Source organism: Ornithodoros turicata, chromosome 2 (genome assembly GCF_037126465.1).
Source record: "Ornithodoros turicata isolate Travis chromosome 2, ASM3712646v1, whole genome shotgun sequence".
Lineage (NCBI taxonomy): Eukaryota > Metazoa > Arthropoda > Arachnida > Ixodida > Argasidae > Ornithodoros > Ornithodoros turicata.
In genome coordinates, this window is record NC_088202.1 from 62,841,245 (window position 1) to 62,860,535 (window position 19,291).

At 47.5% G+C, this 19,291-nt stretch overlaps 1 protein-coding gene across 1 annotated transcript in view; it reads left to right on the forward strand.

Moving 5' to 3' along the window:
- LOC135384708 (lipase 3-like) overlaps positions 1-15,488 on the forward strand; it is a 39,539-nt gene extending 24,051 nt beyond the window's left edge. The window contains exons 7-9 of the mRNA XM_064613897.1: positions 1,967-2,038; positions 6,840-6,905; positions 15,068-15,488. Coding sequence (XP_064469967.1) covers positions 1,967-2,038; positions 6,840-6,905; positions 15,068-15,316 — 387 coding nt within the window. The 3' untranslated portion in view covers positions 15,317-15,488. The remainder of the gene's footprint in view (positions 1-1,966; positions 2,039-6,839; positions 6,906-15,067) is intronic.
- The last annotated feature ends 3,803 nt before the right edge of the window (positions 15,489-19,291 follow it).

The window sequence follows — 19,291 nt, forward strand, 5'->3', positions numbered from 1 at the left end:
GTATGTAGTGCTGCATCCCACAACACAACATATCTTCTTACTGATTCCCACCATTCTCTAAACTGTTCAGTAACGCGTACACTAGCTGCAGTAGCAGCCAGTTAGCGACCCGCCAGAGGAGCCCCACTCCCCGGCAGGGGCGCCCTGGTTGGCCTTGAAGTTGCATTCGCACGGGGCCTATAGGCTGTAATGCGAGTAATGCACTAGTCCGAGGAAGAAGTTCCTTGGAGTCGGACGGACTAAAAATAACAGTTCCTTGTTCCTAGAGTTCCTAAAGTTCCTAAAAGTTCCTTGTTCCACTCGCTTTTCAAGGTTCTCATTGAAAGTGCTGCGACGTCTTCTGGCTTCACTGCTAAATGCCTTTCAAATACGTCTTGCTTTGCTTCTGAATGGCTACATAGTTTTTGTATAAGAAATCACCTAATTAAAATTGTCGCAGCACGGACCTTTGGGTATAGTTCTTCTTTTTCAGCACGAATCGTGCTGAGTTACTTTTATGTACATAAAAGCGAGGGAATTCATTAATTCTTGGCTCCCAGTCAAAAAGCTGTAGTACTTGGGGGCGCGAACTGCCTACACGCAACTGAAACTGAGATTCGGCCTTGACTTTCTCTACCGCTCTCAACATATCATTTAATGGACAGAAAATGTCTCCGAAAAACTTTAAAACGCGCCTCACGTCATGCCCTTTCGATACAGAGTGGTATGAAAGAAAACATTATTAAACGGAATGTCGAACGCGAAGCTAAAGCTGTTCATGTATGCACTAACCTGATTTTTTTAGCTTACTTCTGTAAACTTGGGGTACACTTTTTTTTTTTGCTACTCGGGACACCCCACGTTCGTGCATAACTTGTTTGGGTGAACGATCTGTCAGCATTCATGAACACTGCTACCACCGCTGCATGTTTGCACTTACCGGCAATTCCAGCAGAGCAGTCGCAGGCCGCGCCACGTATGTGCCGTGCGAGATAATGATGGAACAGTGAATGTCTTTAGGATTAACTAACCACATTAAACAGCATGGTATTGTTTAGCACTTACCGAAATGGAAACAGACCTCGGTAGATCGTTCAGACGCGTCTGCGGTATGCAGCGGCCAGGGACTTCAATTTCCCCCTCATACGCGGTTTCCCTGATATCGTACACGTGTCCTGCGTCCACTAAAGATATCCCGTTTTAAATAGTATTTCCACGAAAAAAGTTAGGACACCCAAACACTTCACGAAATCCGCACGTGATAGCGAGCGGCAGTGTTTCGCTCACGGACGCCATCCGCCCACATGCACATCCTACCCGGTCCGTTCGCCTTCGCCCCGTCAGTAATGCGTCTTTTCTCGACAGGTGACGCAAAACGAAGAACGATGGTCGCGCTGCCTGGGAGGTGCACGGAGCTTATAGGGCATGTGTGTAGAACTCCAATCGGGTGCATCGAACACACTTCTAAATGCGTGGCCAATGAGCCCTGCCTCTGCTTTGTGTGACCAGCTCCGGTGGCGCAGCGGTAACGCGTGCGCTTGGAGACTGGGAGGTCCGCGGTTCGAATCCGCGGGCCGGCTGTGCCGTCTGGGGTTTTTCCTGGGTTTCCCTCAGATGTGTAATAGGCGTATGCCGGCACAGTTCCCCTGAAGTCGGCCCATGGACGCAGCTATCCTCCCCCCGAGCGGATTCCGCTCGGTCTTCCACTTCACCCTTCCCTCTCCTCCTCTCCACCACCTTTCCCTTCCCGAGAAACATCCCGCCTAATCAGGCAGGCAGACCTCTGGGGTTCCTCCCAACGACACTCCTCCTCCTCCTCCTCCTCCGCCTCTGCTTTGCTCTGCTAGCGTATCCGGAACGTAACTACCGTTCCTCTTTTCCGTTTGACTGGCCGGTTTCTCGTGAAATTTGGGCAACCTCTAAGCCTTTTAGCGCAAAATGCAGTACCAGCTTGTCCCTTTTCGACACATTATTGTTTTTATTTCAGTCTAGGATTTCCGTCTATCTGTGCCAGATACCCACTGGTACGTCGGTCTTGAACTTAGTACACGCCTACCAAGTAAGTTTTTCCGTTAAATTCTTATAGAAATGGTCTGATGGGGCTGAACTGCAGCAAGTGAAAGGGAAAAGGAATGTACAGGTTGTTTTGACACGAGGATAGCCATCGCTATGATACGAAACACGCTCGAGGGGTGCAATTACCTCTTGCATGTTAGGAGAAAGCACATGCACTAACACATAGGGCGCCAACGAAGAGCCATATTTTAACTAACGTACTGTTTTCACTAGTCATATTTCATTTTTGTTTTATTAGGAGGTCGCAGGATTGCGCGCAAATTTCTGAGCTATGATTTATGCGTTATATCTTATATGTTGTGTTATGTTATGTTACGTTATATCTTATATGTTATTCATGTTTGCCTACCAGTAGCCTGTCTAACTAAGATACGTCCAGACAGCAGAAATCATTCGGGTAACACAGACGCCTTGATTATCGCCTTGATTCCACACAGATGTAACACCGAACATATGTGTTCCTATTTTTGAAACATTCATATGTTTGAGTTGAATGTATAGCACCGAACTAGGGCTATGAGAATAGTCGTTTTAAAAGCCATGCGAATAGTTGTGATGGGAGAGCTGAACACGTTTAAGTTAACGCACGATTTATGAACCCCAGACTGACGAATGCATTCGACTCATCAAGGAGTCCTCACGGCACAAAATACTCACTACCTGCTTGCTTTATCAACCCTATTTCCCAACAGTGAACCCATGCTTCAACGATGAACCTTGGATACCAAGAGCTTTATCTTGAACGATGATGATTGAGGAGTTTTATCTCTAGCGACGGTATTTTACCCCATTGCTGGCGGTAATGTGGTGAAATGGAATAATGAGTCACCTCACAGTCAGGTTCAAAGTGCCGCAGTGTCTGAGAAGGCTAGTGGTGCTCTTAGGGCAGAGCATTGGTGGGCGGTATATGGCCATGGACCAAGCAATTTTGACATAGTGGGAGGGCGAACACGCCGCTCCTTGTGACCTCGATTTATCAACGGGATAAGTATAGTCAGGGCCGGCGTCTACAGGGGAGGGGGCAGGGGAGGGAGTATCTGCTCCGTGAGCAAAAAAAGACACCTTTTGGGGAGCAAAACTACGGGGGGCGGGTCGCAAATTTCACACTTGTCCCCATGGAGGCGCAAAGTAAACGCCGGTACTGCGTATAGTCATCCAGCACAGCAACGAGTCACAGGGGTCGACAATGCATAAACATCGAGCATTTCATGTCCTACTGCCATAGGACAAAATATCACAAGGTGTTTCCATATTCCTGGGACACGCACGGGCACGCAGCTGTCAATTTAGAGCCCAGCACTGAAATGGACGCATATCCAGGGCGCAATACAGTACTTCCAGGAGGACGAGTCAAGAGCTAGATTACTAACGTCTATTCGAAACGTGATTAATACAGGAGGAAGAATGGTGCAGGGCCCTGTCACACAGTACGTTCTAACGTAAACGTAATCATGGACGTTACCCAACTACACTTTCCAACTAATTTTTCCAAGGGGGTGGGGGTGCAAAGTGCTTCCGGGGGTGGGGGCAAGTGTGCAGCACCCCCATCTCTCCACCTCTTCTTCTCGAGGCGGACGTTGCGGACTGTGCGGGTGTTCAGAGGTTATTTTTACGACATCTGAGAACAATCATTAGGACCTATGACTAAGGAGCGCACTATTTTCACAAGCGACCTTGGAGTTCTAGGGGGGAGGGGGGTACGGCCCTTGTCTCCCCTCGGTACGCCCATGAACGCAATTCGAGTTTACGATGTATTGACTATAGTTCAACCTGTTTCGCGCTCTTCTACTCCCCGCCGCTCCTATTCCTAGCCTTGACGAATGAATCTCTCCATCTATGAACGATTTTTCCACAAATGTTAGCTGTTCATATATCAAGGATTGACTATACAACATACAGGCAACCTCATGTACGAATATGCTGCATGTATACAGGGTGTTGCACAAAAGAGTGAGTCCTAACTATAGAAAAAAAAAATACTTGAGATAAAAGTTGGAAACCTTGTACACGACACTTCTGAAGCTTTTCGCCACACATACAGGTGTTTTCTGTGAGTGTACCTCACTAATTTGTCTAATTAGCTTAATTTCAATAATGTGTCATTCAAAGGTAGCGTTTCTTTTTTCTTTTTTCGCTAATTAGAAAGTCCATGGCCACGACACACCATTTCAGCCACAAATACAGTATCTTTCACAATGTTTCCACAAAAATTTCTCACCCGAAAACACGTAACAACAACCAGAAAAACCGTCGCTCATCAAGGCGCGGTCCAAGTTCCCCTCCCTTTTTTCTGTTTTTCTCAAGCTGTGTCCACGCGCAGTTGGAGTGTCTTCGGGCCTTGCCGATAGTGCCGGCTTTGATGAAATCAGAAAACGCTTTGCAGAGATGGCAAGTATTTGGGCACCAATAGGAGATATGCGAAATGAAGCGCCCTCTCTTGCCCGTTAGCGAAAACGCACTCGCGCCATTTTCGGTGGGGCAAGGCTTGAAAAGCATGGTTCCGCTATTTCGTGTACGCGGTTTGCGTTGCCCGTGAGTAAGTTTGATTGAATAGAACAGTGGCAGTTGAAGAGGGCTTGTGTTGTTTTTGTCTTTTTATGTGAAAGTGCCTCATCTACCACTTCGTTAGCAAACGTTTGTTGTGCAGCAAGGCAACAGCCGGCAACATTGCATGAACGACACTGCAAGCTTTCTGTTCTGCTTAGTAAAGAATCGTCTGAATACCACAACTTTTTTTCGTGAAAATCACTATGTATATCGAAACTCAAAACCAAAACACAACCACTTTATTTAGTGACGATCAAGGTGTCACCGCACTGCTGCCTCAAGCTGTGCAAGCATAGAGGAATAAAACGACAAAAGGGTGCGTATTCATGAATTGCTGTAACTGAACACTGGGAAGCGCCTGGGATAGTATCCTGTACTTCAGGCTACTATCGGAGCAGAGAATAAGCTAACGGGTACCTTAAAGCCTGACATTAAAAGCTTAAAGCTTAACATTCTTGATCACTGAGAATTAATATGCATCTCTCATATCTGATATCTGCAACTTTAGAATCGGACATTTGCCGCTCGTTCAAGCACCACTGATGCAGAACCCGAGAGACGGACCTAATGTGATATGAATGTTTCTGATTTGACTCTCTTATGAAATCGCTGAACTTTTGGTGAATTATGTCACAACTATCAGGTGAATTGTCAAGTGTGATAGATTGGAACAACTGTTTTGCATATGTACCTAGTGTGCTCTCATGACGTAGATCCTAACTTTAAAAAAATGGGCACAATAATTAGCGGTCTCTACATGTGTTCTCTACTGTGTTCCAGCCTCAGGACATCGTTCCCATCGTGTTCTACATGTCATATTTGACCACGCATATTCCACGTACGTTTCACGCACGCACGCATTTCAGAAAACTATTTTTTCGTATACAGTGGAGGGTAAGAGAAGATTAGTCGAGCCACTAAGAAGCCAGAACACGAGAATAAGACGTCATCTATGAATATTTTTAAATCTTATTTGTGCGCGCGTGCGTGTGTGTGTGAATTGCCAGGTTCAGAACCATGACATTTATGTAGATCAAATATTTCATTAAATCAAATAAATAAATGCTGGTAATGAAGTCAAGTGCTCGACAAACGGGTCAGTGTCGTGGCTTAAGGAGAAACAATCAGCAATGACACAACCAGATACCTTCTAACATCTAAATCTGAAACCTAGTACTAAATCGTCTAATTATATATCACAACTACCAGGTGCAGCAGCACTACAACCGTGGCGTGGTTCCAAGAATAACAAAACATTAAGGAACAGATTGCTCGGCACAGTGTTCCAAATGGTATGAAAAGCACCTGTACCAAAATATTCCCAAAGGGGAAAAAATCAAATTGCTCCCTACTGTGACGCGGTAAAATGCAAATATTTATAAGACGAGCATCTCATTTAACCTTATCATCGCAATAGCAGCTAAAACTAAAAAGTGAAGTATTGCACAAAAGTAGCGCACAAAGTGCACAAAGTAAATACAGATGCCGAGCGTCGATGATAAATGCCGTGTGAGGTCTTGCTGGAAATGGAATCGACCGCACTACTGTAGAACTATTTCTGCTGTTGAGACTAGAGTTCTGAACAGTTCGTCATTCGTACATTCCGCCGAAATGTTCGGTACTCCACCGAGGAATCGTGCTTCAAAAATTTCGGCCGTGGTTTCGTTTTTAGCGGAACCCCCCTAGCCGCGCTACAGCTCGCGAGAGATCTGCCCCAGCCATGGCGGTCAGGAGCGGCGCGCTCGACAGATGGCGCTATTTCGCCTATCCCCTATTAATTCGGGAATAGTTGAAGAAACTTTACCATGTTGTGGCCACGTACTTTTTAATTAACAAAGGAAAAAAAAAACGTTACATTTCCTTGACAAAATTTTGAGTTCAATTCAGGTATTAGCCCAATTAATGAGGTAAACTCCTGCAAACCGCTTGTTTTAGCGGCAAAATCTTTCGGAAGTGTCATGCAGAAGGTTTCCCATTTTTATCCCACGTAGATGTTTTAAAAATAATTGAGGGTCACTCTCTCGTGCAACAACCTGTACATACGAACATGCAGCAATACTCATTAGTGGCCTGCCTTTTCTGATGCCTGTTTGCGGTTTAGGTGTGGAACCTCGAAGCTATTTGAATATTCCATGTTAAAAAAGGACATTCCTTCGACGCGGGATAAAGCGAAGCGATTATGAAATAATTCACTTCGGTACTGAACCATTTTATCAATATCTTGAAACCACTTGCAGGTGAGCGTCCGAAACAGCTTCCAAACCTTGGACTGCACACTCATCGCAGATAAGCCAGAGTTTTGTGTAAGTAGCAATGTACCTGTGGATGTCCCCCATCGCAGAGAGGTGCGTGCGGTATGCAGCGTACTTGCTAAGATCATGGATCCGGCCGTAAAACCAAAACGAACTCAATAATCTTCATAAGAAAATCGAACGATTACACCTACTTAATTCACCACAAGAACAAGGTTTAGTCTGACGTTTCGTCACCCATTAAGGGGGACATCATCAAAGCCTGTATTGGTTTGCTTTCTCTCATTCAATCCCTGGGTTGCCACTGATGATGTCTTCCGTGTGGGTCACGAAACGTCTGATTAAACCTTGTCTTTTGTGTTGAGTTAAGTCGGTGCAATATCTTGATTTTCTTGTAATGAATCCCAGCTTCTGGAATATTTTTTATCAAGAATTTTCCAACATTTCTGGTTTTTAAAGAGTGATTTGCTCTTCAAGCAACAATTCGCGGATTTCCTGTTCCCACTGGCAATGCATTGCATAATTTCCTCCGTATTCTCGTTCGCTCAACCCCGAGGGCGCGCCCTCGCTGCGCGTGCACAATGCATTCCCAAAGCTACTCGAAGGGTCCCTCGAAGCACAGGGATCCCTCAGAGGTGAACGTGAATACGGGTTTGAAGCCTCAAGGGCTTGTCGTCTGCTTCGGTGCACTCATTTGAGATGCGAGCGCGACAAACTGGTTGGTGTCTGCAGTCTGTGTACAGGGTGTCCCAGAAAACGTGTCATTGAATTATAATTATAATAGAAAAACTACGCACCTAGAACCATGTTGTCAACTGCATTTGTTCCTAGTATGTTTTTACCCCCTCCTGATGTGAATGTCATGTAAAGTAGGTTTTACTATATAAATTTGTGCGACCTGAACTCGGAAGTTTGCCAAGTACAGGTCACTCTTTTACCTACACCAACCTGAAGAGCGTGCCGAATTTACTCAAATTCATGATAACTGACATGGACATTGAGGAGGTATCCCATCGGGAAAAAATAGCGGAACCTCATGTTTTTTCGAGCACCCAGAGCATAGCGCTCGACTATTTTTGAGCGCAGTCGTTGCCAGTCCGACGAAAGGAGGTTGCAATCCAAGCCCAGAGAGAGATAATACAAAAAGTGACAGTGCGGTGAGCTATAATGGCGGTTGTGCTTACCGGCCTATCTAATGCACGCGAGCGCTTGGTCACGGAAATGGCACCCGGTGACTTAAGATTCTTTGCATGGAGGCGCTGATGCTCGCAGTGCGCCTTGAAGAAGGATTCTTGTGCGGCTCCGAGGTACTCTTCTATTTCGAGCCACATGCTCTTCCCGTGAAATTCAGACGTTCGCACCGCCACGGCTAAGAAACCAAACAATGCTGATGGATGGCCTATCAGGGCATCACGAACTCTTGCGCAGTACAAGGTCTTGCTCGCTGCATGAAGTTGCCTCTCTGTCTCTTTCTTGTAATTGATAATTTGTTGCTTTATGTCGTGAGACAACTATGATCATGAATCATGTGCGGCGCAATAGTGGTCGGTCTGTAGACTAATTTTGCCCACTTGAGGCTTCTTTATCGTGCGCCCAAAATGCAGCGCACTTACACTGTATTTAACGTCCCCTGCAAAGACAGTGTGTCTAAGCAACTTGTACCCTGACAACAAGTTGATAGCGTCATCGGCCGGAATCGAAAGCACAACCTGTCATCAAACATTTGCGTGTTTTAGGGGATGGAGGGGGCCTCGATAAATCACTGTAACGTGTTTCCTCGCGTTCGAGATGGGCTGTCATATAAAGGTGCGTCCTCACTATGCCGACCGGCTTTCTCGGTGTGCTTTGCCTACCGCCCACTATGCCGCTCGGCCTTGCCTAAGGGCATAGTAAGGACGCATCTTAAGGACGGCATCCAAGCACAAGTATGACAGGATTGTGTATCGAAGGCAGGGAGGGGCCACTACGGGGCCTTACAGGATGACCGATACAGCACGGTTTCAATATCAGAAGTCACCAGAAACAGATCGTTGTAGATTACATTTTCTCACAACATTTCAACACAGTTTTCTGAAAACGCTTCTGTCGCTCACAAGTTAGAGCACAGGTCGGATTCGTGCACAGCGCAAGGATTCTCGGACCAGACTTGGGGTCATAGTTTGTCATACATATACTTTCACGTTGTATCGGGCCGGGATCATGAATCATGAGTAGGGAAGTGTGTGGCTTGTAGAGGACAAAGCCAAGGGCGATCTGTGGGCACGAGCCTCGTGTTCGTGATTTAGTCACTTCGGGTGCTCTACTGGTTCTGTTGGCGACGCAGATGCATCGGCCCTTCCACAAAATGATGACCCGGACGTCGCAATGTCGCAGCCAGCAGACGTGCCCACGGAAGGCTTGCAACACGGCACCGATGCTTCTCCAGCCAGTAGACCTGATGGCTCGTTGAGCGTCGCCGTGATCGCAGCCTCATGTCATCTGCCTGCTTTTTGGCCGAGCAACCCTAATCTGTGATTCGCTCAAGCCGAGTTCGAATTCGCGCTCAAGGGCATCCGTGCCGAGTCCTCCTATCCGGCTTCCACACTTCAGACACCGAGCGTTTTCATAGGATGCTTTCCGTCGAGGAACTGGGTGACAGTAAGCCCTCGCAACTACTACGCCGACTCTATGCTCTACTTGGAGACAAGGCAAGCTCGATTGATGATGTCTACGAAAACTCTTTCTTTGCCGCCTACCGCCTTTCATCCGCAGTCTCTTGGCTGTATCTCAGGATTCGTTGCTCACCGCATTGGGCACTTTAGCTGATAAAGTTGTGGACGATCGTGGGGCGACTATATCGCAAGTTCAAGCCAGTTCTTCTGCCTGTACGGACGCGGAGTTTTTTACCTGGTTGCAGGCACTCGAGCAGTCTTTGGACAGTTTGCGGCTCGAGCTCCAGGCATGTCCCAGTTCCCGGTTCCGATCTCCTACACCGAGACCTACAACTCGTCCTCACGCACAAGTCACCACTCTTCCGCGGAATTCCTCATCTCGCCCACGCCAACAAGGCGCTTCGGAGCGTCCTGTCCCCCGCCGCTCTCGTCACCTTTCACCGCGTCCAGACCAGCTTTACTGATGGTATCACATCATGCTCGGCGCTTCGGCCCGTCAGTGCCGCCCAACGTGTCAATGGCCGGAAAACGACGGTGCCGACCTTTCTACGACGAGCGCAATAAACTCGGGAACCAGTCGTCTGTTCATTCTTACTGACCGATTATTATCCCAGCAGTTCCTTGTTGACACAAGAGCCCAAATCAGTGTTGTTCCCCCTTCACAGTCGCAGCGTCATCAGTCCGCTTCTAGCGTCCCGCTGCAAGCATCCAACGGCTCATCTATCCCCACGTTCGGCGAGCGGTCTATGACACTACTTTTTAACCTTAACCACACGTTTCGGTGGGTCGTTGCAGTTGCGGAGGTGATCTGGCTCATTCTCGTAGCCGATTGCTTGAATTACTTCAATCTAGTTGCTGACGTACGCAAGCACCGCCTGGTTGATGCAGTTACTTTATCTTGCGTCCTCGAGTTTTCTCCCCCTCCATCTCTTTGTGCACACCGTCATATATCCGGCGCCACGAAACAGATTCGAATAAATATTGTGAGGAAAATCACCGATCGCAATCATCCCCATCGCTCTGACCATCGCGCGAGACCGCACCGAATTCATTCTGCTCTCGGCCTCCATCCTTTCCGGCTAGTATTAAAAACCCTACCTCTATTGGCTACACCTGTCTCGGTTTTCTGCCTAACAATATAACAGTATCCAACGTTAACGCTGCCCTGGAACCTTCGCCTTCAGCCAAAGCACCCGTTCACGCATTGTATTGAAACTGACGGGCCGCTCGTTTCCTCTCGACCCCAACGCCTGCCGCCTGATCATCGTGAGTAAGCAGCAGAAGGACGCGGACAAAGACAGGACTCCTCCTTCCACACTCCACACACTCCTTCCACCTGATCGCCGGGCCGTCGCTCAGGAAGAGTTAGAGCACCTATACTCGAGTTCAGGATTTCACTGCTGATTTGCACGGAGCCACGATGTTTTGAAAACTAGACCTCATAAAGGCATACCATCAGATCCCTAGGACCCTTCCAGCATTCAAAAAATTGCCACCACCACGCCGTTCGGGTTGTACGAGTACCTGCGCATATCCTTCGGTCTACCAAACGCTGCCCAAAACCTTTCAGCGGTTTATGGATCAAGCGCTGTGTGGCTTGCCCTTCGCTTATGCCTACATAGAGACCTTCTTGTGGCTTCCGCATCCCTAGAAGGACATGAACGTCACCTCCATCCACCAGTTATTCGCTCGGTTTTCCGAATACGGCATTGTCGTCAATGCCGCCAAATCTCAATTTGGTGTTCATCAGCTAGAATTTCTTGGCCATCAGGTGGATAAGGGTGGCATTTTTCCACTGCCGCACAAGGTGGACTAATTTAACTGTTTCGCAGCCCACCACTTCGCGTGGTCTGCGCGAGTTCTTGGGGCTTATAAACTTGTATCGTCGGTTCTTACTAACTGTGCTACGATACTCCAGCCTTTCACCGACCTGCTGTCGTAGCATGCTGACTCCCATCTTTTCTCACTTGAATCTCCTCCGCCTCCGCTGCTTTCCTGAAGACCAAGACTTTACTGGCTAACGTTACTTTGTTAGCCCACCACGTTCATCTGCCCATACTGCCATTATGGTCGACGTTTCCAATGTGGCAATTGGCGCGATTCTCCAGCAGTACGTCAATTGGCGTTGGTCGCCACTGGCCGTCTTCTCCACAGTTTTGAACGCCACTCAACCTCATTATAGCACCTTTGGCCGGGAATTCCTTGCCGCCTTTGAAGCAGTCAAGTGTTTTCGTTACTTAGTCGAGGGCCGAGACTTCGCTTTACTTCGCTCTACGCAGATCACAAGGCGCTTCTCGGAGCTTTCCGCTCACCTGGAGGTAATCTGTCGCCACGAGAGATACGCAGATATCATTTATCCTGGAATTCACGCCTGGCAACCGCCACAGTAGCGGCATGTCGAATCCCGTGGACGATGCATTGTTCAGGCTAGGCCAACATATATAATACAGGCCTCAAAGCTTTGCGGTTTCTCCAGTTCGCCGCGTGTGCAGGCAGTGGCACTCGTTCCGTGGCCCAGATTAATGTCGGCGTTGTTGGGAATGACCTATTTGTATGGCGGCCTGCGCCAAGTTTCGGATTTCCCGCCGCATCTCTCGTTTTGAAAAACGAAATGATTTCTGGAAGGAGGGATGTTACATGACCGTGAGGTATGCGCGTGTGCGTGTCGCTTTTTATACTTCTCTCTTGTATTTAATATATATGTATTTTGATGATTTTGATGAATGAATCATCGCGTACTGATGGGGCAATAGCCTGCACGTAGACGTGCCTTCTCAGTGGGGAAGAAAAATTGCCACCAACTTTATTGAAGTAATTTTGCGCCATTTCATCGAATTTATATTATTCTTACACTGTGACAGAACAGGAGGACAAATTATACGAAAATAATATTGCGAAGAATATGAACTGTGGGAGTTTCGACTGCCAAAAGCGGGCATCGGCAGTTTAATTGGCACTCCTGAGCTAAATGTAGAAAAATACTCATTTGTCCCTCTAAAACAAAACTATACTAACAGTGGTTATTTACAAATATGTACGACACATACAGTCATATTTCTGAACTATTTACATGAAGTAGTAGGTACTGCTTGCGACACGTAAGAAAAGTTGGTGACAATTTTTCCTTCCCACTGAGAAGGCACGTGAAAGTGCAGGCTATTGCCCCATCAGTACGCGATCATTCATTCATTCATCAAAATCATCAAAATACATATATATTAAATACAAGAGAGACGCATATAAAGCGACAGCGCATACCTCACGGTTATGTAACATCCCTCCTTCCAGACGGGTCGTGAATGCAATCGTGGCGCTAATCCATATTACCGTTGAGAAATCACTTCTTTTTTCAAAACGAGAGATGCGACGGAAATCCGAAACTTGGCGGAGGCCGCCATACAAATAGGTCGTTCCCAACCACATCGACATCAATCTGGGCCACGGAACGAGCGCCACTGCCTGACGCGGTCAACTGGGGAAACCGCGAAGCTTTGAGGACTGTATTATATATGTTGGCCTAGGTTCAGGTTTACTGACACGCATGTCATCACTGTGTCTGACGTCCTCGATTCACGTGACCTTGTGTCGCATCGTTCTCGACAGCCTTCATATCTCACATCCTGGCATCCGTGCATCGCAGCGGCTCATCTGCTCTCACTACGTTTTGCCTCGTTTCCGCTCTGACATGCGCAATCGGGCCCGATCCTGTGTGCCACGTCAGACATTCAAGATCCATTGCCACGTTACTCGCCCACCTGTTCACTTCTCTATGCCGTACGCTGAATTTCAACATTTACATCTCCACCCCGTGGGTCCCTTACCTCTGTCCTGCGGCCAGAAGTACACTGTCTACAAGTACCATCGACAAGTACCATCATCGACATGCTCTTTCGTTGGCTCGAAGCCATTCCTACAGCAGAGTTTCCGTTCAGCGCCCCATTTACGATCCAGCCGGCCTTGATGGAGCCCAACACGTCTTCGTCCGATTAGATGCCGTCCGGAAGCCATACAGCGACCCTACGATGGCGTGTATTAATACCTGTGGCTGTTTTCGGAAATGGTGGCTAAAATCAAATTTCAGCGAGAACGGCAAGGATTTATTCTCGCCCCAAAAATGTACGCATAATGTATCAGTGTATCACTCCGCCATGCATCAAACTTAACTATGTGGGGTGTACAATAATGGGGGGTAACAAACCATGCATCCAAAATTCAGGAACTTTCTAAGTGTCCCAAAACCGAAGGTAAGTCGATTGACTTCTATTTCCGTAGTACGCATTGAGACGCTGCCTCTTCTACACATTTCAAAACGCGTAACTCGTACTCCTGTCGTAATCTTATCTGAAGATAGACCAAAAGCCAGGGGACGTAATCATATCTGCGGAGCGTGACGTATCAGCACGCCCACACTTCTTTTTCCCCGTATGAGAGTTTTAATTTGAGTGAGTTAATTTAAGAGTGAGAGAGTTAAATGAGTCCATCGTGGGTTCTTCCGGGCGCTTCCATGTGCTCTTTGCACATGGGGTCGCGCAGCCATGAAGGTGCGAGAAGCGTCAGCAAGCCGAGCCGCAGGTAGCCTCCTCTCGGCAAGTCAGTCGGATTGATCCGGTTGCAGCCGCTATTTAGCATACCGTTCATTCTACATCACCATAGTGACAGTTCATAAAGGGAAGGCGGATGCGATAAGCCGTGCCTGTGTTATCTCTTTCTACTATCCCTGTGTGGGCTGGATTACGCGCTATTCTCTTGGTGCTCCGTAAAGGCCTAAACGCATGGAGCGTTTTCCCGACGTTGTGTGACTTCGAAAAAAACGAGTTTTTCAATGTGCGCGGAGGGAGTACGCCGGAATCAGCCGACCACAGATAAGCCCGAAACGCATGAGACAATTTCCCAGCGCCAAAACGTCGCGTGCACGCCATGGCCTGAACACGCGGCGAAGAAACGCTCGCGAGCCAGCTACCTGAAACGCACGGGACGCGTACGTAGCGAGTAGCTCGCGACAGTGTTCCTTACGCGTCTCATGCGTTTCGGGTGGTCGCCTCGCTGGCGTTTCTCCGCCGCGTGTGCAAGGTCATGGCGTGCGCGCGACGCTTTGACGCTGGGAAAAGGTCCCGTGCGTTTCGGGCTGAAAGCATACTGTTCGGCTATTTTTTTCGATAAGATAGCACCTCAATATCCCTCCCTGTCAATTATCAAGAACTGGAGTAAATTCGGCACGCTCTTCACATTGGTGGTGTAAAAAAGTGACCTTTAAATAGCAAATTCCAGAGTTGAGTCACAAAAATATTACATAAAAAAACTTACGTTGCATGACATTCGCATCCGGAAGTGACAAATGCCGTTGACCGCATGATTTTAGTTGTAGTTTTTTATTATAATTCGATTACACGTTTTCTGGGACACCCTGTATAGGTTCCTGACGATGGCTACACATGGATTGTTTTCCCAAGTCTGAACATATTCAAAAAGGAGAATTGTTCAGCCCAATGTTGTGGTTGATTAGCAGAACGCCCGGGTAATAGTGTTTCAACTGAAAATATTTATGTGCATCGCCTATTGCAGGGACCAGTCCGCAAATATAAAATCAAAAACACCAAAGTCAGCGTGGGCATAATCCATTCCACTGGTGATACGCTGGTTCCTCCAGAAGACGTGATGATCCTTGTGTCAGATCTCGGTGACGTCGTGAAGTTTAGGCACCAGATCAACGACTCAAATTTCGGCCAGTTGAACTTCAGAACTGCAGCATTTATTATGAAGAAGTACGTTCTGAAGCCAATGTTAAGTTTCTTTAGGCAGTATGGAAAGTGACTGAACTTGTCGTGTCGGATAAAAGTGCGCATTGTTCAATAATCCGCACCTAGCAAAAAATTTGTGGAAGAACTTTCTTCACGAAGTGGATTGCATAATGTTCATTTTGGAGACGGGAATTATGCTCTGAATTATAGAAAAATAATGACAAATATAAAAATATCCTAAACGAGATGTGTCCTCCAACTGTTGACGCTTTCGCCACTTTGCTGTACTATGTACTATAGTACGTACCTCTTCCTGCATTATGGTTTGGCCGGCAGACAGATCACTCGGTGATAACACGCCACCAAGGAAGCAATCCAGCATATGGCTGCACGCAGGAAGGTATGTAGGGATTACGCATCGAGTTGTTCAACAGGACATATCACCCAGAGCTGTGATGCATCTCGAATGCGTGGGACCCAAGAAAGACGTTCCAGAAGCAAGGCTACATGTTTCCCACTCTGTACACTAAAACTGAAACGTGCGTATTACGTTGTGGCAAAACGTTGAAAGATCGAAATATGGCAATCCTCGATAACAGGCGGCGCGTACGGGACCCGCGCATATTGATTACCAGTTATGTATACTAATCAATCACGCAGACGGACACGACTCCTCCGACTGCCAAGAGGCCTCCTTTGGACAGACAGGATGTACACTCAATCTCGTTACGTCCTCTCCCACCACCTCGCGTGGTTCAGTGGTTAGCGGGGTTCAGTGGTTAACTTGCTCGCCATGTCACGTCGAGACAGGGAGGTACACGGGTTCGAATGGCCGGCTGTGCTGTCTGGGAATTTCCCGTGCGTTTTCCTTAGACGCTTTCACACATATGTCGGCACAGTTCCCTTAGAAGCCGGCCCAGGACGCACATTCTCCCATGGCGTCAGTCGTAACGTTGCCCCCCTCTGTGAGGCCAAGAACGGCGAGCCATTTCACCAGAACCACCAACCACACGTTCTCTCCCATAGGTCTTTTACAGCTGCAGCTGTTAAGGGCTCAATTTTGTGAAGATCCTGTCCTGTACGTCGCATCGACGACAGTCTGGCGCGCCACTGGTTTGCGCACAGCAAATCGGAGAGCAGATGAAAAACAAACCAACGAAAAGCAGCGGCCGCGCGGGATGCTGGGGTTGCCGTGATTGTATGAGATGCAACGCTATGGTGCGGCCACGGAGAGTGCGTCCGCTGTCCGCAGATAGGGGGTTCGGGGCTCGGCGCGCCGCAGTAGCAGCCCAAGTGCGTAGCATATCCAGCGAACAGGCAGCCCAACGCGCGCAGGCTGCACGGAGACATGACGCAACATCGCGGGGGAAAGCAAAGTAGTTGTCATGAGACGAAGCCGAGAAGATCCGAAAGGTGAAGGGATTCTGAAGCGATTTCCAAGCTTTTGAACAAGTCGCCTAGTAGATATTTATCTATGTGTACTGAACATGTGCAGGGTTCGCCAAGATAAACTTTAGGGCTTGTAATGAAGATAAAACAAATAAGAACAGTGTCGGAAAGCTGCTTCGAATTTTCCCGATCGAAAAATCCATCAAGACTCCATCAGAAATTCTAATGGTCCATTAGAATATTTTGATGGACCATCAAAGCAGCTTGTCGGCACATTAGCAACTCCTAGTGGTCCAACAGGGCTTTTAGCAGATACGTTCTCTGGCGTCTGCCAAGCATTGAGCTAGACAAATATTCATTGTAAATAAGAAGAAGAAGAAGAAAAAAGAAACTTGCGTTGTATTTGTCGTTGTTAATTCGTCCCGAAGAGCATGACAAATGGACTAGTAGAAGAGCATCATAAGCCGTTGATAATATCTCTTTGGAACCATGATTAAAGAGGTTTCGTCCGTTCTAAAGGGCTCTGCTGCGGTCTTTTACGGATTTTGTAGTCGCCTCCGTTACAATCCCAGAGGGAAGGGCAATAGCATAAGCCGTCTAAAGTAGATGTTAGAGGACGTATTATGCCCCAAAATTTTATGTCAATAATTCCGCTTGGTGTGTTTCTCTGCGGATAAATCATGAAAATTAAAAAAACGCCGCTGCCTAATCGGCTATACCAGTGTTTCAGCTTCTTCCCGTCAGATGGCGACACGGTCGACCGCGGCGTTGCAGAGTACGAGTCTCCACTTGTTCACTTGGTTTGATGTAGTCTGCAACGCCCCGCTCAACCATTTCGCCATCTCACGGGAAGCCGGTATAGCAGATTAGCCAGCGGCGGTTTTTTTTAATTTTCACGATTTATCCGTAGAGAAACACACCAAGCGGAATTATTGACATAAAATTTTGGGGCTCTGCCGGCAAAATCGGCCTTCCGAAACGGCTCTCTCAGACGAGCAGACGTCATTTACGGGCCAACTACCACCTGTGCAGTGGCTATGTTATTGATAGAGGGGAGGTGTATATATGATACACAGATTGCAACAATCTTTACGGGTTCAGTATGATAAAACATCTCGTCGGCGATTTTGAATGGGTCGAGGATTTTAGCTCAGTGGATTTTATGGGTCACCCCACGGATTCGGACGTGGTGCACGTGTACATGTGCGACTTGGAGTATCCAAAATCTATCCACACCGTGACTCGGCACTGCCCCTTGGCTCCCGAGAAGGCGGTCATCCCAAATGGATGGCTGTCGCCATTCCAGCAAGGCCTCCTTGAAGAATTAATGTATCAGCTGCGGCACAGCAAAAAGCTGCTGCTCACGTGCAACGACAAGGTTGGGTACATCATTCATTAGGCGCTGCTTGCACTCTATTATAGATTGTGCATGAGGGTGACGAAAAGTCACAGAATTCTAAAATTTCGTCAGGCACCATTCCTGCATCCCTACATCGTTGGAAAAAAATATATAAAATCGCAAACAATGAAGTCTTCGGAAGAACGCCTTAAAAAAAAATTAATATGCGGGATATTCGAGTAGCCTTCGATGAGGAGACGGCAACTCATCTCGGGAGTCGGGCGGAATGCAAGCACTGCGAAGATCAGTTACGTGCGATTGCCGACGAACAGGTAGACTTGTCTTTCTTCAATGGGGATCATCCGCTGTACAGTGAGAGGAGTCGCGGTAGCCTGGGCACCCTCAAAAGTGAAACTGGCAGCACAGCCATAGAGGAAGTAATATGCTTGGAAATGTACTCCATCAAAGTAGCCGGAGGAAAACAAATTGCAAGAGCTAAAGGGATCAAAAAGAACACTGAAAGAACAAACACCTCCTCCATGATACATCCACATCCAGCATCCACCACATCCAGCATCAAGGGGATCAATCTCTCCAAGTCTGCCATGAGTTTTCGCAAACATGTGCTCAACAAACGTTGAAATTTATTTCTCCTGTCTGTCTGATCGTGTAAAGCTATCTCACACAGAGCCGCAGTGTAGCTATTGCCGAACGCGTCATCTGGCCGCGTGTATATTTGGTTTGGCAGTGTGAAGGAACCAGCCAATCAACATGATATGGGTGGAGCCAATCAGCGGGAGGTCAAACAGTATGCTTAGAATAGGTGAGAAGTTAGGATCAGCCCATCACATTATTTAGAAGTTTAGAAAATGTGGAGAGCCAATATGTGAGCACTAGGCTTAGAATTGACCAAGCAGTGGGCGGAGCCAAGCCAGCTAATAAACATAAGGGGGCGGAGCCACGATCAGTGGGCTTAGCGTGGACCAATCAGCAGGGGCGGAGCCAGCTAATTCTCATAGGGGTGGTAGAGCCAAAGTCAGCGGGTTTAACATGGACCAATCAGCATGAGGTGGGCGGAGCCATGCCAGCTCTCTCAGCATAAAGGTGCGGAGCTACACTGTTAAAAATAAATCCGTAGAAAAACGGGAATTGTACTCGATATGATATTGCCATACATTTGTCCGTTTTCTGATCAATGGAGCACAGTTTTTTTTACAAACAAATGCTCTGTTGCAAGACGTTACGAAAGCGCCGTATAAAAACGGACATTTTTACCGATGCTGTACTTGCAGAGATTTGTCCGTTCTACGGTGTACGGGG